We start from the raw sequence: 19,558 nt of genomic DNA, 5'->3' as shown, positions 1-19,558 counted from the left end.
GCTATTCCAAATTCGAGGATGGACCGATTGACCCTGCTTGCAATCAAACAAATGATTGTTTAGGAAATTTCTCCTCTTCCTTTACTCAATGGTTGAGAGATACATGAGTAATTGTGGCATTCCACAATAATTACAACAAACTATTTCAAATTCAAACTCTTAAGACTAATTTACTCCTTACAAGCAATACTAATTCACTCCCTACAATCAAGGTCAACTATTCCATTGATTGTTGGACTATTATTTCAAATTCAAAATTCAAATTTAAAGATTGCAATTTATTGTAAATCTTAAATATGGAGCTACTAGGCTCACTTTGTTGACCCAAATGGTTTGGCCCACCAGTTGACCCATGGATTAGGCCCCTTTTACTGACCTGAATGGTTTGGCCAACTAGTTGACCCAGTGTTCGAAATATCGATACTATCGGCCGATATATCGGCCGATATTATCGTTATCGCACCCCTGCGAGACGATACACTCGCGATAACCCCCGGAAGATACCAAAAAACCCAAAATCTAGATATCGGCCGATATATCGTCGATATCGCACGATATTTTGACGATATCGGACATCATCATCCAAAAAAATTGGGAAAAAAATTTAGAGGGTGGATTTCGGTACCTGTAGAAGAGATCGCCATGATCGGAAGCTTCCATTTGGCCGGCCATTCGAATTGAAGCATCATTCCTAGGTTTCCACAAATAAAATCTCCGATTTTGGAGAGAAATCCTGAGACATCTTCGCCGATTTGGGAGAAATTTTAGGGTTCCGCCGATTTGGGAGAAATTTTAGGGTTCTGGAAGCCGGAACCCTCTCTGCTTCAAAAGTAAAGGTCGTTCGAGCCTTTCTTTTTTTTACGCGGATTAGCTACTGACAGGTTGAGTCGCGAGATAGCTACTGAAGTAACGTCACCAAGTTACGTGGGTCCCACTATGATGAATGTGTTATATCCACACGGTCCATTCATTTGGAGATATCATTTTAGGACATGAGTCAAATAACGAGGCGGAAAAATATCTGTAATGGACCCCACTACAGAAAACAGTGGAGAAAGTGATATCCACCGTTGAAACCTTCCTAAGGTCCACCGTGATGTTTATTTGAGATCCAACCCGTTAATAAGTTAAAAAATATATTATAAAAGGGAAAAAATATATATCAGCTTAATCGAAAACTTCTGTGGCCCTCAGAAGTTTTTAATGGTGGGCGTCACTATCTCTACCGCTTTCTATGGTGGGGTCCATTGGAGCTTTGAATCTTAGTCATTCTTAGGTTCATAGCATAAAATGTTCTCTCCAAATGGATGGACGGTGTGGATACAAAACATACATCATGGTGGGGCCCATGGAACTTGGTAACATAAATTTAGTAGCTACTCAACCCGTCAGTAGCCAATCCGCAACCCCACCCTTTTTTTAATCAAAATCCATAACCGCGCACACCACCTAGCTGTGTGTTGACGTCACCAAGTTCTGTGGGTCCCATCATAAGCTATGTGTTATATCCAGACCGTTCGTCCATTTGGCTAGCTCTTCTTAAGGCTTGAGCTGAAAAATAAGACAGATCCAAAGATCAATTGGACCACAATGAAAACAGCAGTGGTAGATTGAACGTCTACGATTGAAACCCTTTTGGTGGTCACGGAAGTTTTGGATAATATGATATTTATTTTTCCTCTTCATACAGGTCCGTGTGACCTAATTAACAGATTGGATGGAAAATAAACATTATGGTGGGCCCTTCGAATATATTAATGGTGAAAATCAGTCCCCCACTACTATTTGCGGTGTGGTCCACTTGAGCTTTGGATATGACTCATTTTTGGGTTCATGATTTAAAATGATCTCTCCAAATGCATGAACGGTGTAGATATAATAAATACATTATTGTGGGGCCATGTAACTTTAAAATATTTGTACAACTTGCACCAAGGAGTGTCGGCAGAGTACTAGGATTTCCTGCCAAAGCCTTCCTGCGCTTGAAACCTTAGTGGGGCCTGTCATTGATGTTTGTGAGGAATCCACTCCATCCATCCGTTTTGTGAGATCATTTTAGGACATTAAATAAAAAATGAGTAGGATCTAATACTCAAGTGTGCCAAAAATGTGAGGATTGAACATCTACACTTGAAATATTCGTGGGGGCACATAAGTTTTGAATCAGACTAATATTTGTATTTTCAATTCATCCATGTAGGAATAACGTTATGAATGGTATGGATGGCATGTTAACATCACTGTCGACCCAGGGAGGTTTCAACGGTAAGGAATTTTCCTACCCACCTTTTCCTTTAGTGTGGCCCACTGTAGTCTTGGATCCTGTTCATTTTTGCTCTCAAGTGCTAAAATAATCTCAAAAAATGAATGGACGAGGTGGATTTCTTATAAACATCACAGTGGGCCCCACCTAAGTTTTGAGCGAAGGAACATGGCAGGAAATTTGCATACGATCAACGCCCCACCCTAGTATGGTGGGAAGTGGATCCCCTAATGAGCAGTGTACTTTGTAAACTTTATGGGCGCACTATAATTCATGTATTTTATCCACTCCGTCCATCCATTTTACCAGATAAATTTATGGTTTGAATGAAGAGAAAAAACTACTATTAGCTTGATCCAAAACTTTTGTGGCCCATTAATGGTCAATCACCATTGTTTCCTATGGTATGGTCTACCTAATTATTGGATCCGTTTTATTTTTTGGATAATGTCTTGAAATGATATGGAAAAATGGATGGACGGGGTTGATACTGAATATAGTTGTCTTAGTTCAATCGGACAACGCATAGCTTAGGACCCTATACAAAGGAAATCTGTTATGTACACTTCTTTTTTGAAACTTTATGAATTAAAAGTGTGTATTAAGGGCCTTTTTAACAATTCCCAAAGTTTCATTAAAAAATTCAACCATTTTCCTAATGTTTCCCCATGTTTCCCAAAAAGTGCGATAAACTATGCGATACAAACGATATATCCCGTGCGATAACCGATACGTATCTGTATCCCAAGGGTGCGATACATTGTGCGATACCGATATTTCGAACACTGAGTTGACCCATGGACCCTAATAGATTGATATTCCATGTTTGGTTAGTTTCCTTGCTTTGGTTTTAATCAGTTTTCTAATTGAAGTTTTGTGCCCTTGTTATTTAGCTGGTTAGCCCTTTGTTTTGTGATAAGATTCTCATCATATTGTTGGACCTTTTGTTTTTCTTTTCTTTTGTACTGTTGGACAATATCTGGTTTCTAATTTCTCTTCTTTTTATTGATCCATTTAATTATATACTTCAAAATTTTTATGTATATGCTCTTATACTTGGTGCTTCAAATACTAGTGAAATTATAGCATTTTAAATATTGCTTATTTTTATTCATTATGCTGGTGTGCACTGATTTAGGTTGGAGCTATTGAAGGGGACGAAGAATTGACACCTCTTGGTTATAATTTGGCAAAACTTCCTGTGGATGTGTTGATTGGAAAGGTTTGCATAACGGCATTTTATTTGTGGTGTTTCTTAGTTTTTTTTTTTTTTTCCCATGCTGACCTATATGTCTAGAAGTCAAAATTGTTGGCCTTTCTATGGATGGGGCATACAGAGAAAATCCCAATGATTCGATGATCTTAACCATCCGATTTCACTGATGGAGCTTGATCCACCGACCATTTTCAATAAAACTGTACATTGGCCATTAATAAGATGGCTAGGATTGTCTTATCTTCTTTCTTTCTTTGTTTTTTTTTTTTTTTGAAAAACTTGAAATTTTGGGCTGTAAAAGATTATGTAATTGGAAATATGATTTATTGGCTATCTTTAATTATGATTGCAAATGATGTTTGGTCCAAGATATTAGAACTTTTCTTGTTAAAAATGTCTATAGCTTATGTTCAAATGAACTGGTATTATTGCAGTTGGGCTTGAGTTTGTAACTGATTACACTTGCATGAAGGGTGACAATCGGTCGGACAGCCCTGCCCCACCCTCTTGGGCCAGGGCTGGTGCTCCTAAACTTGGCCCGAGGGCTGCCCCTAGGCTTGAACTCTGGTGTGCGTGCTGGGCTGGGACAGGGCCAATGATTAATGGCTTGGCCTTGTCTGTTAGCCTGATCCAATCATCAAGTGGGTCACCATTTTATGAAAGGAATGGGCTGTGGAAGCGTGGATTAAAATTAGAATCATCAAGTGGGCATAGATACAAATTATCAAGTGTCCAAACATGGATTAAACTGAGCATGGATTAAAATTAGAAGTATGGGCCAAACGTGTCCTCTAATTTGATCTAATTATGAAGCGGGCTACCATTATACGAAGGATTAGACTGTGGTAGCAGATACGAGGAACAAATGAATCAAGTGTAGGCCCTTTCTATCTTCCATCCCGTCACTTCAGATCTAGTTCCAACACGTGGTCCCTTGGTTGGAGGAAACCAAGAACCCTCTCATCATCACTGTAGAACTGGGTATATTACCATAGATAGGCAATGGATAGGCATAGATTCAGTAACTCTGTTGTCATAGTCATTATCATATCACAAATTGTAGTAGGGGCCAAATTTAATAGTAGCCCAAATTGTATTGAAAATCATAAGAAGTTTTTTTTTTTTTTTTTTTTTTTTTTTTTTTTTTTTTAAATTTTTAATTAATTTTTTTTTTCCCATTTTTTAAAATAAAAAAATGAATAAATTACAAAAAAACAAGGAAAAAACTAAGAAAACACATCAATTATACATTTTCCATCAATTCTCATCAGAAAAGTAACATACCATGACATCATCAATTGAGAACCAATAACCAACCCTATGGTTTTCAAATTAATGTTCCCTCAGAGGCATAAACATTGTCATGTTTTAAAGTCAACATCAAAAAGTGCAAGTTCCTAACAAGGCCTTTGAGAAAAAAGTAAAAGAAAAACTTTTAGGAAGTTTTTCATCATTATACAAAGAATCAAATAAAGCTTTGATTTTTAAATCACATAATGGAATTCTAGAAAATAAAATTTTGAATTGAAGGTAAGTTGAAAAAAATAAATAAAATAAGTATACATCTTTAAGCTGAAGTCAAATCCTAAACACCATTTCCACAATAAATATAGGCAAATATGATTGCAATCGTCCCTAAAAAGATTCTAGATAGGTCATATATCAATTTCGTGTTTCGACTAGTTAAGAGGTAAGAAATTATAAAAAAGCTCCACAGTTTAAGGTTAAACATGAGAGCCATTGTTTAGTGTCTTATAAGAATAAAATAAAACAATTGACACATTTTAGAAGATTCTTAAAGTGCCACAAAGTTATTATAAAAAAGAAGAATAAATGTAATTGTAGGGTTCAAATCATATGATTCATTCAAAAGAGGGATTTAAATTGTTTTGCCTAAGATTTGACTTATATTGTAAATTGGAAATCGTAAATTGCTGGTCATTGGATTTTGGCAATAATGCCCATGATAGTTAGTGCAGCTTTGTATGTCTCCTTTATTCATTTAAATAGTTACCATGGTGTACTTTAATTACATCCAATTGTCTGGTATTTACTTCGATGTTACGATCTTGTTACACAACTTTGTCAACCAAAAGAACCTATTATCTACCATACACTTTCGAACTTCTATTGGTATATCATTTGATCCAAGGGCCTTTCCTATTTTTATCTTTTGCAGGCTTCTTTCAGTCTAGTTTTCCTAATCCTATGATCATATCTATGGTTTCCAATGCATTCAAGTTTATGGTTCCTTCCATCCCTATGTTCTCTGGGTGATTATCATTTAGCAAGTTCCGAAAATATCTTCTCCACCTTTCATTGATCTCTGTCCTTGATTAGTACCCACTGGTCATTGCTCTTAATGCATCTAACATAATCTAGGTCCCTACTCTCTCTCTCTCTCTCTCTCTCTCTCTCTCTCTCCCTCCTGTCTATGTCTCATATTTTAGAGTTTAGCTTCATTTAAACCACTTTAAAAGGCATTAAATGTCCATCTTTCTTTTTGAAGTATGCGTTTGCTAGAGCTACATTGTATACCATATAAATCAAGGATAGCTTACCCTTCTTATTTCTTCTCCCAAAACCATATCATCCATGTACCCCCATGTATCTTCTATTTTCTTTTCTTACATGACCATTTAAGTTTCCGTTAACAAATATCCTCTTTCAATTCGAAATTTCTTGCGTCAGGCCATCCATACCCTACTAAAATTGTCTCTTAATTTTATCCTCTAACCCTTTTTGTGGCCCATATGCACTAACAACATTGATTATCTTCTCTTCTAATACAAATTTATTAATAAAACCCTATCACTTACTCTCTTAACATCTACAAATGTATCTTTTAAATCTTTAGATACTACTATCCCTATCCCATTTCTTCCTATATACCAAAGCTTATATCCATCAAGTTCTCTAGTTTTGGCCTTCATATCATTGCATCTACTAACTTGGTCTCCTGAGCACATGTTAACTGCCCTTCATTTCATTGTATCTACTAACTCCATACTCTTACCTGCCAATGTTCCTATATTCCATGTAGCATAGCGGGCTCGTAAAAATTCAAGGGTGGGTTCCCCCTCCCAACTGTTTCCCTTTGCGTGAACCACTTGAATCACGGATCTACCTGGGCTTGGCCTCACATGGGATGACACATCTGATGGTTGGAGTGGATTTCGGATGCACATCACAATGGGCTACACCACTTTGCTTGGTTGAATGGTCTCCTACAATACCATTCATGGGAGACCTGTGTGTGTGTGTGTGTGTGTGTGTAGGGAAATTGTACTATGAGGTCGAGCTTTGTGGGCCCCACCGTGATCTATGTCGAACGTGCATTTGGCAGGTCCCCTCTAGGTTATGACATATCACAAAAATCAACCGTATCTAGAACTCAAGTGGGTCACACCATCTAAAACCGTGCTAAATCATGCCTAAAACATATAAAAGCACTTGGTGGGGCTCACTTGAGTTTTGGATATGGCTGAAACTTGGTGTGACCCTTCATTCAAATGGGACGCACACTATGGATGGGTTGGATGTGTGATCCTCATCTCAGTGGCCCCAACAAATGATCATGAAGGTTTTAATGGGTGGGTAACACTTTCAACTGTTGTCTGTGGTGCAGCCCACCTAAGTCATGTATTGGCTTGATTTTTAGGCCTGTGGCCAGTAAAGGTGAGAAGATTTCATGGAATGGAATACAGAGAGAGAGAGAGAGAGAGAGAGAGAGAGAGAGAGAGAGAGAGAGGTGGTTCGTGAGTTAGGGCTTCCACACCACACACAACACTTTATTATACAACTATAGTTACAAAAGGGTACTCTATAGGAGTTGCAAACATTGAACAAGCACAAACAATAATTAGACACATAAGGAACATTCTCTACACTCCCTCTCAAGTTAGAGCATAGATATTGATCATGCCCAAGTTGCCAATGATACGAAGAATAACATCCCCGCTAAGAGATTTGGTAAGAACATTGGCCAACTAGTCCTTGGAACGAAAGAAAGGAGTAGAAATTTCCTTTGCAACATCTTTCTCCTGAATGAAATGACAGTCAATCTCAATGTGTTTCATGCGCTCATGGAACACTGGATTGCTAGCAATATGAATGGCAACCTGTCACAATGCAAAGGAATACGAATCGAAGAAGGATAACCAAGTTCTGTAAGAGGGTCTGAAGCCAAATAAGTTCATATGTCGCATGGGCCATTGCTCCATATTCAACTTTGGCAGAAGATCTCGCCACGGCTATGAACGTACAATACTCAGACATAGAATGTCAATCATGTGAGCTTCTAGTACTGTTGACATCGGAATAAGTAGACAGATGAAGATGACCATGCAGTTGAAAAAGTAAACCTTTGCCTGTGGAGACTTGAAATATCGGAGAATACGATACATTGCAGTCAGATGCGTGTTCCGAGGACAATGCATGAATTGGCTTACAACTCTCATAGCAAATGAGAGAACTGGCTGAGTAATACCGAGATAGATGAGTCTGCCAACCAACTGCCTATATATCCCAGGATCAAAGAGGAGCTCACCATCATCAAGATTAATTTTGTAAGTAGGATCCATAGGCATGGTAGTAGGTTTATATCCTAACATCCCAGTTTTGGAGAGAAGATCAATAGCATATTTCCTTTGGGAGAGCACAATCCCATATTTAGAATGAGCAAATTATATGCCGAGAAAATACTGAAGAGTGCCTAGGTCTTTTATCTCAAATCGAGTCTTGAGAAAAGATTTAAGTTGCACCATCCCCTCAGTGTCATCACTAGACAAGATGATGTTATCTAAACAATCTGCACTATGATCCTAGTAGGCCGACGACAGATGAAAAGGGAGTGATCGGCTTGACTACGAATAAATCCAAAATCTAGGAGAGCATGACTGAATTTATCGAACCAAGCACGTGGGACTAATTCAGGCCGTAAATGGACTTCTTCAGGCGGCACACAAGGCGTTTGTTAGAAGCCATTGAGAAGCCTGGGGGTTGATCCATGTAAACCTCCTCGGCGAGATCGCCATGCAAGAAGGCATTCTTTACATCGAGTTGAAATAGGAGCCAAGATAAATTGACCGCCAAGGAGAAAACCACACGAATCGAGTTAAGCTTGGCCATGTGAGAGAATGCCTCAAAGTAGTCTATGCCATATGTCTGAGTATACCCCTTTGCAACTAGCCGGGCCGTATATCGATTGATAGAACCATAGGGAAGGTACCTGATAGTATAGACCCACCAACAACCGTCTATTTGCCGTTAGGTAAGGGAAGTACCTCCTAAATCTTGTTCTTTTCCAACACCAGCATTTCGTCCATCATAGCCTTAGTTCAGTCTGGACTACTCATAGCTTCCTTCAAGTTACACAAAGTAATAGTGAGGATATGGAAGTTGCAAAGGACTAGAATGAAGGTGAAAGATGGTGATATGAAACAAAATTACTAATGGGATGCTGAGTGCATGAGTAGGTAGGCTTACACAAGGCAATATGACGATCATCATCAGGAGGCAAAGAGTGCATACTTGAACCACTAGCAGAAGCAGATGGGATGAGTGGTGACTGAGCAGTGGAGGATTTAGTTCGTCGATGATACACAAGAATTGGATTTGAGACAGACGGAGTGGGAGCATCATTATGACAAGAGATAGGAAGGGTTATGAAGATAGATTGCACATGCTCCTCCTGACTCAGAAGAGGACTGTAAAGATCTCCCTTCATCAGAAAAGTATAGAATGTCTTCTAAGTACATCACATTGGCGGATACATCTCTTACTGGTTTGAGGGTCATAACATTTGTAACCCCTTTGTGATCTAGAGTAACCTAAGAAAGCACACTTTGTGGCTTATGGACTCAACTTGTCATTAGTTCCATCAAGAATTTGAACAAAGCATGTACATTAAAAAAACTTTATGGGGGTAAAGGTAAGGGTTTATCGTGGTTGCAAAATTTCAAATGAAGACTTGTAAGACGATTCGTGATGGGATTCGATTAATTAGAAATGCAATAGTAAGCAAAGAATCATCTCAAAAACATTGAGGCATACTCATACCCAGTGTTCGTGTTGTCGACGATTTGTCGATATTATCGCCTATAATATTGGTGTCGTTGCACTGGCGACACCGAAACCCCAAGTTTTAGTTTCTCTACAGAATATCGGCGAAATTTTCGGCGAAAACCCATTTTTCGGCGATAAAAATGGGTTCTCGCCGAGAATATTGGCGTGGTGTGGCTGAAATAAAGAAAAAAAAACTTTAATTTCACAATTTTTGTACCTGATCGGAACTCGGAAGAACAAAATCCCTTTGGCCTCTATCGATAGCCCTGTTAGGTATGAAAAACCTACAAATTTCCCCCCTTTTTTCCGATTGGAATATCGATGTCGCAATTTCGGTGAAAAATATGAAATTTTGCCGGATTTCCCTTCGATTTGGGTCTGATTTAGGGCTTTGAAACCCTCGGTCAAAAACCCCTCGATGAGAAATCCTCTCGCCCTGATATTTTTGTGTTTAAAATAATAAAAAAAAAACTTCGAGCCTCGCAAGTAGAAGTGGTTGCGTACCAAGGGAAGCGGAATGGCTAGTGTACCTCATACTAGCCATGTAGCTGCTGTAGGTACGTGTTGTGCGAAGACGAGCACTGACGCTTCTCGAGCTCCGAGTTGTACGAACGGTTCAAAGGAGATCAAAGTTACATGGGCCCCACAGTGATGTATTTATTATATCTACACCGTTCATCTATTTTTAGATATCATGTTAGAGCATTATGCAAAAGATGAATCATATCCAAAGATCATCTGTACCACACCATAAATAGCAGCGTAGATAATGATTTTCACCGTTAAACAATTTTTAGAGCCCACCGAAACGTTTATTTTACATCCAATCTATTCATAAGGTCACAAATACCTGAATGAAGAGGAAAAACAAATTTCTTGTTCCAAAACTTCTGTGACCCCAAAAAGGGTTTCAATGGTAAATGTTCAATCCCCCACTGGTTTTTGCTGTGTGGTCCACTTGATAGTTAGATCTATCTTATTTTTTGTCCCAAGCCTTAAGACAATCTCGCCAAATGGATGGATGGTTTGGATATAACACATATATCATGGTGGTCCCACGGAGCATTGACTAGTAGCCACCACTTGATTGGCAGCATCAGTACAATCTGCATCCCCACCAATTGCCAAGGGAAGCGGATTGGGTACAGCCCCGGCAACACCTAGCTGTGGGGCCCACCGTAATGTATGATTTTTATCCACGTTGTCTATCCATTTTGAAAAATCATTTTATGTTATGAGCCCAAAAATGGGATAGATTGAATGCCCACGTGAACCACACCATAGGAAACAGTGGGCACCGACTGCCTAGTGCCCAAAACCTCTTAGGGGCCACAAAAGTTTTGGATCAAGGTCATGTGTATGTTTTTCTCACGGTGTGGTCCACCTGAGTTTTGGATCTACTTCATTATTGGGCGTGCACTCAAATGAGTTGGCAAACAGGATGGACCATGTAGATATACAACGCATACATTGAGGTGGGCCCATGGTCAGGGTCCCACCCACATCCCTATCCTTGAAAAACTTGCTAGGGTCCATTGTATTGTTTTGTTGACCCTTCAAACCGTCAATGATTGAAGGAAATAAGAGCTTATCTAGACAATGATGGGTGCCCTAAGCGGCAATGCCGCCTATACATGGACTCCCTATCTAAGGAAAAAGCACTAGTTCTTATGACAAGTGCATCATTCAAGAAGTAAATGCCATCACGTTCATTTGGAGGTCCTGAAACACACAATGAGAGATAAAAAAATGTTATTGAACAATTCAAGGATTTTGTAAGAGAACTAACAAATAATAGATTGAGAGGAAAACTAGGAACATGTAAACCGATGACAAAAGAAAGGAAGAAGAAAGCATAATGGTACCAGTCCCAGATACAAGGGTTTGGTTTCCATCCACAACCATGACAAAATGTGACTGAGTAGAAGGAAGGTCTGAATTAAACAAGGGAAGCTTACTGGTCATGTGAGAGGAGCCTCCAAAGTCAATGACCTAAGATGAAGGAGAAGATGACACATGGAGAGCAGTACCTGACTGGGCTACAGTGGCTTCAGAAACCTCAGGATTTTCACGGATATGGAATCTCATGAAGGCATCATAGTTCTCTCGGGAGTCGAGAACGCTATCATGTGAAGGAGACTTCCCTTGAGGTTCTCCAAGTGGAGGCTGCAAGGCTGGATCATCATCAAATGGTGCCCCACTAGCCAACGATATACTCGCCTAGGATGGACGACCCATAAGTTTCTAACACCGATCAACAAAATGGTTTGTTTCCCCATAATGTGTGCAACTGCGAGATGTGTCACGACCATGTCCACGTCGACTTTGACCACGGTAGCCCCCACAATCGATAGCATGACCTCAGCCTTGGTTACCGTAACCAACATCAGGGCCACACCCAAGTACTCTAGATGTAGGATTGAAGGAAGGCCGACCACCAACCACGTACGCTGAGTTATCAGATGATACTAAGGTTGATGTGGTTGAGGTAGCAAAACACTGCGCCATAGCATAAATCGCAGTCAAAGGAGGAAGAGGATCCGTCACAATAATTTTTTCACGAACACCTTTCAATTTAGAATTAAGGTTAGAAAGGGTTGCATGCTTCAGGTCTCTTCCTGTTGTTTGAGAACGAGATCATAATCTTTCTTGCTTTTGGATAGAAGAGGATGATACAAATCTAACTCATCCCACATACCTTGAAGGGTGGAAAAGTACTACTCTAGAGATCAGGAATCCTGTTGGAACCTGCTAATGTTAGAAATCAGCTTAAAGACCCTTGATAAATTCCTTGTTTCTGAATACATTTCATGTAGAGTATCCCATGTCTTTTTGGTTGACGATAAAAACATAATAGAATTACTGACGGATGGATCCATATTGTTAAGTAACCAAGCCATGACTTGGTAGTTCTCCTTGGTCCGCATTTTGTAATTTCCATCTATAGGGTCTGGAGCATCATCCAATATGTAGGTGAGTCCATCTCTTCCTCCCCAAAATAATTTCACGGATTGAGCCCATTGTAAATAATTATTACCATCTAACTTGATAGTGGTAATCAACAAGGGGTGCGAATCTAAAGGCCCCTCACCTGATCCAGAAGATATTTTGTCATCCATATGGTCCACATACACTAATTTATAAATCTATAGCAAGAGGACAATGATGGAGGATGGTAGAAAATGAGGACAGTCACAAGCCAATGTAGGGCAGATTGCCACACAACTGAGGGTCTAAATAATGGGCCATAGGTCCAAAAAGGAAGGAAAAACTCAAAAAATAGCAAGAAGCATCACCAAAAGACTTGCACAGACACAACCCATAGCCATAAAGTGAAAGAAGAACATAGAAGGTATACACCAGACCTGTGGTGTATGTTGAGGGGACTTAGGAGGCCACAAATGGTGGAGCCGCACCTCTAAAAGAGCCAGAAAACACCAAAAATCCTTTCCAAGATTAAAAAAAAAAAAAAAAAAACTTCCGTTGATGTCTTAAGCAAGCAAAACTGACCAACCCTAGAGAGAAATCCCCAAAAAACTCTTACCGATTTGGGAGAGATTGTGAACAATTGACGAATTGGGGGTTTTACGCCGAATTTGAAAAATGGCCCAAAAACATTTTAGATTAGTACCAAAAGTCCTGTAAAAATTCACCATAATTCTTCTAAAATCAAGCTCTATCAGATCATGTTCTTCCCAATGCAAAACAGTCCATATTGTATGTACGGTTGCTAACATCAGCCGTGTGGTTGCTAACGTCAACAAACCCTTGTAGCTTCAATCAACGAGAGGTCCTGGAGTTCTGATACCAAGTAGAGGTCTTGAGGTCCTGGAGTCTGATACCAAGTAGAGGTCAGAGAGAGAGAGAGGGCTTCCACACCACACACAACACTTCATTATACAACTAAAGTTACAACAGGGTAACAATGAATACGCACAAACAAGAAAAAGACACATACAGAACATTCTCTACATGGCCCACAATGGGAGGGTGCATCTGATTGATGGGGTGCATGTCCGACATAGATCACAGTGGGGTCCACACAGCTCAACCTCATAGTACCTTTTCTCATATATATATATATATATATATATATATATATGTCTATGCGTCGACGTATATGTATGTATGATGAACTGATATTGTCTATTTTCTCTGATTATTCCTTTTTCTATTATTAAGCATTATTATTGGCTCTTTTAATATTTTGAATATTTAATACAATATATTCGGTTTGAAACTGTAATATATATGATTCCTGTGTGGATCAGTCACACTGCATATTGTTGATACTGATAACTTGCACTATGCCTATTTCTGATACGACAACTAGGATTATTTATATGCATTGATATTGATGAGCTCACTGTGTGGCATCATATGGCTTAACTGTATTGCGTTGATTCTCAGTTGTCATATGAGGCCATTGCCGATTCAAATCAGACAATTCATCTCAGAACCAGATGATATTATAAACCGTGGTTTATTGTGAACTCTCGTTTTTATATTTAGACCGGTTTTCTTTTCTTCCCTTTCAAGTATTTTTGTTTTTCCTACTATTTCCGCAATTTGAAAAGCTCCTGAATTATTCAGATTGCCCTAAATGTTTTGTTGTGCTTGTGGGACTTGGTCTGGTTTGTGCCTTTTCCATCTGATTGGCCACCTCCCTCAGTTTGGTGGCTCACCTGATTTATAAAACATTATTTGCAATAGTCTTGTAACTTATCAGATGTTAGCTTAATTGCTTGTGAAGGCTTTATAAGACTTCTGTTTTTTGGTGGTGTGGTGAATGATTATTATGAAAAAACTTGAGAAGAAATTATTTAGGTTGGGTCATTATTTTCATCTGTAAATGGACGGTTACATAAAGTTGCTACAGATCTAGATTTAAATACTTCCATCTCTTGCTATTGCAGATGATGTTGTATGGTGGAATATTTGGTTGCTTATCACCAATTCTCTCAATTGCTGGATTTTTGAGCTACAAGTCGCCATTTGTTTATCCTAAAGATGAGGTAATTTCTGAAAGCTACACAATACTTGGACCGTTTCCCAAATTTTGAAACATATTACATTTTCCATTTTCCATTAGCAAATATGTCTATATTTCAGAAACAAAATGTGGAGAGAGCAAAATCATCCCTATTGATGGAGAAGCTGGATAATGTAAGTGAGTTTGATGAAGGAAGCCGACAATCTGATCACCTCTTAATGGTGGTTGCATACAACAAATGGGTAAAGATTCTTCATGAGGTTAGGAATCTTCTACTTTCATAAACTGATTTTGAGTGTTGTTAAATTGAAAGTAATTCAAATAACAAATAATTAATTTCTTGACTGCATGGTGAATTACATATCACATATATTGTCAATTTTATTTGCTATACTTATGGAAATAATATTCTTGCAGAAGGGAACAAAAGCTGCACATCAGTTTTGCAATTCATACTTTTTGAACAGTTCAGTTATGTACATGATAAGGTTAATCTTCAAGCCCCTTACAGATTCTTCAACCCTTAAACCTTATTTTCACCCATTCTATCTGCCCTATAAATGGAAATGAGCAGTATTTGCTATAAGGCTTGGCTAAGTCCTGTACTAAGTTGGAAAAATGCTTCATAGACTATTTTGGATGGATGGAATACTTTTATTAAAGCCCTAATGGCAGAAACAGATAAAAAATGCTTCACAGATTTCCAACAAACTTTTAGCCAATAACAGCCTAGCTGTAGAACTTGAAATTTTTTAAAGATAGATAGCCTGCAAAGAAACTATTATGAAAGCGTGAATTGATACCAAGTTGCTGCATTTCATTCTTCCATGCTTGTTGAAGTTTCTTGGTTGTCCATACTGCCTTGACAGGGACATGCGCATACAATTTGGGAGTTTGTTAGCAGATATTGGGATCATTAATCTCCCAAAGCGTTCCCTGGTGTGTCATTTTTTAGCTCAAGCTTTTAGTTATGACTTCTTAAGGTTTAACTTTGAATAATTGGTAACTCATGTTGGAGTTCTGTCAATTGAATGATACACTTTAGCAACATTGTTTTGCAATGAAACTGTTAGAATACCATGCATTAGATAACTGTATATGATACTGTTAGTGAAATAGTTCTAATGAAATTTCTGTGTAGATAGAAATCAAACCACCACAAAATAACATAATTTAGTTTGGCATGAATTTGAGGCAAAGTGTTTGGCAGCTAGAAGGCTGCACGATGGAGATTGTGTTGCAAAGATGAGGATGGTGAGATGGCTGTGTGGGAGTATTAGGAAGGGGTGTATATATATATATATATAATCGTAATCACAATGAGAGATAAAATGACGGATAGTAGATTGAGATGGTTCACGCATGTGCAATGAAGACATGGGATGACTCCATTAAGGAGAGGAACACTGATCAAGGTTGAAGGGGCTGAAAAGGGGGTGAGAGGGAGACCTAAAAGTGACATGGATTGCATTGGTGAGGTGCTCAGAAAGGTCATAAACTCTTGTTTACTTAATGAGGATAAGGCCTTAGGATTATTGGTGAAGCAGGATTTGTAAAACTGACCCTAAATAGCTTGAACAAGACTATGATGAAAAAGAAGGAGAAGATGATGATTGTGATTATGATGATGATACAATGACAATTTTGTGTTTCTTTACATCTGTAGAACAGTAGATGTTAAACTTATAATCTGAGTTGGGAATTAGCTTTCCTCCTGTAAGAGCTCTTGACATTGATCTACTTCTCAAGCTTGTAGCTTTGAGAAACTGAAAATTTATGTCATTCCATTCTTGAAAAGATGCATTCAAAATACAACGATAATTTTGTACCAATATTCCTGGGATAGAAGACAAAATGATTGTATATGCCAAAATCAAAATAAACAACATAAATGGTAAGGACTTCTGCAAAATGAGGTCAAAAGCTTGCTGTATATGAGCCAACATGGCACGTGTCAGGATGTGGGACATTCATTATTGTCACAACCTTGAAAATGTTCTGTCCAAAAATCAGGTTGTTCCATTCATCAGGTGTGTGAATCCAGTACTCTGGATATGGACATGTGGAGATCTATTTTCTTCATTTTCACCTAAAATGCATGGCCCACCGATGAGTGGATGGCCCTAATTTTTAGGACACTGTACATTCATGGTGTGCCCCCGACCTGATTAATGTCCCTGATCTTGTAGTGATTGCCTACGGTCTTGTGTTATGCAAAGCACATCCCTATTCTTTGTGCAAAAGTCCTTGCTATTTGTCAAGAAATAATTAAACAATAGTATATGTATTTCTGTAAGATATTGTCTGTTTTAAGATTCTTAATGCAATGAAGTAAAAGTTGGAATTTGCTTCCAAAATCATTGGCGAACTAAACTGCTACTGATGTATCTTTTGTCACTTCTGAGTGTTGTTCTAGTGTTAGGGCTTTGTGATTGGTCCATATGATAGTCCCTATGTGGCAAAGGTGGAGTTGAATCGTCACCTATCCAACCACGCGCTTGAGTTTTCAAAGAATTGACAAAAAATTGCCTATACTTATGTACATTTGTTTTGCACCCTTGCCTGAAATCCAAGCAACTTCTAATATAGAATTTTGGTCTAGACTCTAGATGAGTGTTCGAAATATCGGTTTCGCGTTATGTATCGCATTCTTGGGATACAGATACGTATCGGTTATCGCATGGGATATATCGGTTGTATCATGTAATGTATTGCTGTTGTTGGAAACAGGGGAAACATTGGGAAATTGGTTGAATTTTTCAATGAAACTTTGGTGATTGTTAAAAAAGACATCATTACACACTTACAAATCAAAACATTGTAAAAAACAAGTACACATAATAGGTTTTCTTTGTATGGGGTCCTAATCTATGCGTTGTCTAACTGAATTGATGCAAGTATATTCAAATAATTTATAAATGTAAGAAGACGTGTGGAAACACAAGCGATACATTCAAAAACAAAAGAAGAATCACTAGATTAGGTTACATGTTTGATTTGATGTTTGGACACAAAGATTGCAAACAATTTGCGAGAAATTGCGAAATTTTGATTTTTTTTTTTTCAGTTTTCCGCAACTTGGCCCATCTCCTCCAAATTTTGAAATTGAAAGGATTTGTAGCAATTTGACACTAATTTAACATGATTTACAAAAAATAAAATGATTGAAATTCGAGAATGGTCACTAGATCGAACATGTGGGATATATTGCACTACTTGTGTGTTTTGTATCGCACTAGTGGGATACAAGATATATCGTGGGATATATCGGCCAATATCGTCGATATTTAAAACACTAGTTGGGTTAGAGAAGCAGATTAAGCCAACATTGAAGCGATTATAACATTCTGCTGAGTGATTGGTTATTCATTGATATTTTACATAACCTAGTTCTATTTTTGTTCCTTTCTCATCAACAACTCTTAATCTATCTCATACATTTGTCAAATTTGTATTCTTCTTTCATTTCGTACCTTCATTTACACCTGCAGTCTTATCTAATTTTCTTGTATTGACAGAAATATACCAAGATAGAAAAAAAGAAAAAAAAAACCTCTCTTATTTTGACCTTCTATTCCAATTCTCAAGCTAGATGAGTGTAGGTTTGACCTATTGTCATCTTGTCTGCTTATCGGACAGTTGCCAATAGGAGGAGTTGGAAATTGTCCATGCCAAGGTATTCGGTAAAGGTAACGATGGCTGCAACAACCATCAATGAAATTGTTACATTGCAGTCTGTAACGGCCACAATGGTTGATTTTTTTTTCTCGAAAAACGATGGCCGCAACAGCCACCATTGAAATTGTTACATTACGGGCTGTAACGGCCACAATGATTGAATTTTTTCTAGGAAAAATATCAGAAAGAATCCTAAAAAATTTTGAGGATTCCAAATTTGTATCCTTTTTTTAATTTGAACATGTTTATGTTGGTGTAATGGGCCATTCTTTGGTAAGAATGTTGACTTACATTGTCTGATGAATTTATTGACCCAACGGGCTTAGATTGACTGCAAAACTTGTATATTTAATTTTGTAAATATCTAATACGAATGATTCAATATAAATAAGAATATATGAGCATGAATGTAATTATGAGATAATTTTTTTTTTTTTACACACGCACACCGCACACACACTCACGCACTCATGTGGAAACTCTTGTGAGTCTACCACTGAGGCATGAGTTACGTAACCATTTTACCACATCCAACCATAGATGTTAATGCATGAAATTGAAATTAAATTCGGATGAATAGTGTCACCAATTTGGGGGACCACTCGAATGCCCCCAAATCGGCCCCAAATTCATGCAATTTATGGCACTTATCTCATTAATGTATATCCTAAGCATTTGACATCATTTCCCCTAAGAAATTTTAAGAAAAATTAAAATTAAATTTGTAGATTATATATATATATATATATATATATATATAAAAAACCTATTTTTCGAAATTTCAAAAGTTTGGCCCCCGGAGCTTCAATTCTTGGAAATGGCTACTCGAAAGATTGCATAAGGCTAGTCAAAATTAGCTTAGAAACACCTATGAACAAAAATCACAAAAACTGGAGGAAAAAAGTGGGGAAAAAAAAAGCGACTGTTTTTATATGCCCATTTACATTGGACCGTTGCACCCTCTCAATGGCCGTTATGGTCCAAAATGTTTATAATGGGTGTTTCAGCCCCATATCGTGTAATGGTATTAATGTAGTGGCATTTTCACACCAGGCTTGAGCGGGGTAGCATATGGGATGCGGGGACACACTCGGGGTGGGTGGCCCATGTGAAGTGGGGCCCACGAGGGGCTTCGGCTGAGGTCCTAACCCATGCGATGTGGAGCCTGGGCTATGAGATAAAGGGATCGATTCGCCACTCTCTATCAGTTCAAGCTTTTAGAGCAATTGGTTAATTGTCGTACATCAAAATGGTATCAGAGCGGGAGGTCTCGTGTTCGAGACTCCTCACGGGGGGCGTTTAATGTAGGGGCATTTTCATACCTGGCTCAAGTGGGGTGGCC

General features: G+C 38.3%; 1 protein-coding gene across 11 annotated transcripts in view; it reads left to right on the top strand.

Moving 5' to 3' along the window:
* Nucleotides 1-19,558, top strand: part of LOC131237412 (DExH-box ATP-dependent RNA helicase DExH7, chloroplastic) — a 186,558-nt gene that overhangs the window by 139,801 nt on the left and 27,199 nt on the right. For 8 of the 11 annotated variants that reach the window (XR_009167227.1, XR_009167226.1, XM_058235151.1 and 5 more), the window contains 5 exons: nucleotides 3,402-3,485; nucleotides 14,462-14,560; nucleotides 14,658-14,798; nucleotides 14,956-15,026; nucleotides 15,408-15,477. Coding sequence is in view for 6 of the 11 variants with exons in the window: in XM_058235151.1 (XP_058091134.1) it covers nucleotides 3,402-3,485; nucleotides 14,462-14,560; nucleotides 14,658-14,798; nucleotides 14,956-15,026; nucleotides 15,408-15,477 (465 nt within the window). In the remaining 5 variants the exon portion in view is untranslated. The remainder of the gene's footprint in view (nucleotides 1-3,401; nucleotides 3,486-14,461; nucleotides 14,561-14,657; nucleotides 14,799-14,955; nucleotides 15,027-15,407; nucleotides 15,478-19,558) is intronic. The other 3 variants (XR_009167230.1, XR_009167229.1, XR_009167228.1) reach the window with 1 other exon arrangement.

Source organism: Magnolia sinica, chromosome 2, assembly GCF_029962835.1.
Source record: "Magnolia sinica isolate HGM2019 chromosome 2, MsV1, whole genome shotgun sequence".
Classification (NCBI taxonomy): domain Eukaryota; kingdom Viridiplantae; phylum Streptophyta; class Magnoliopsida; order Magnoliales; family Magnoliaceae; genus Magnolia; species Magnolia sinica.
This window is presented reverse-complemented; position numbering and strand designations above follow the sequence as displayed.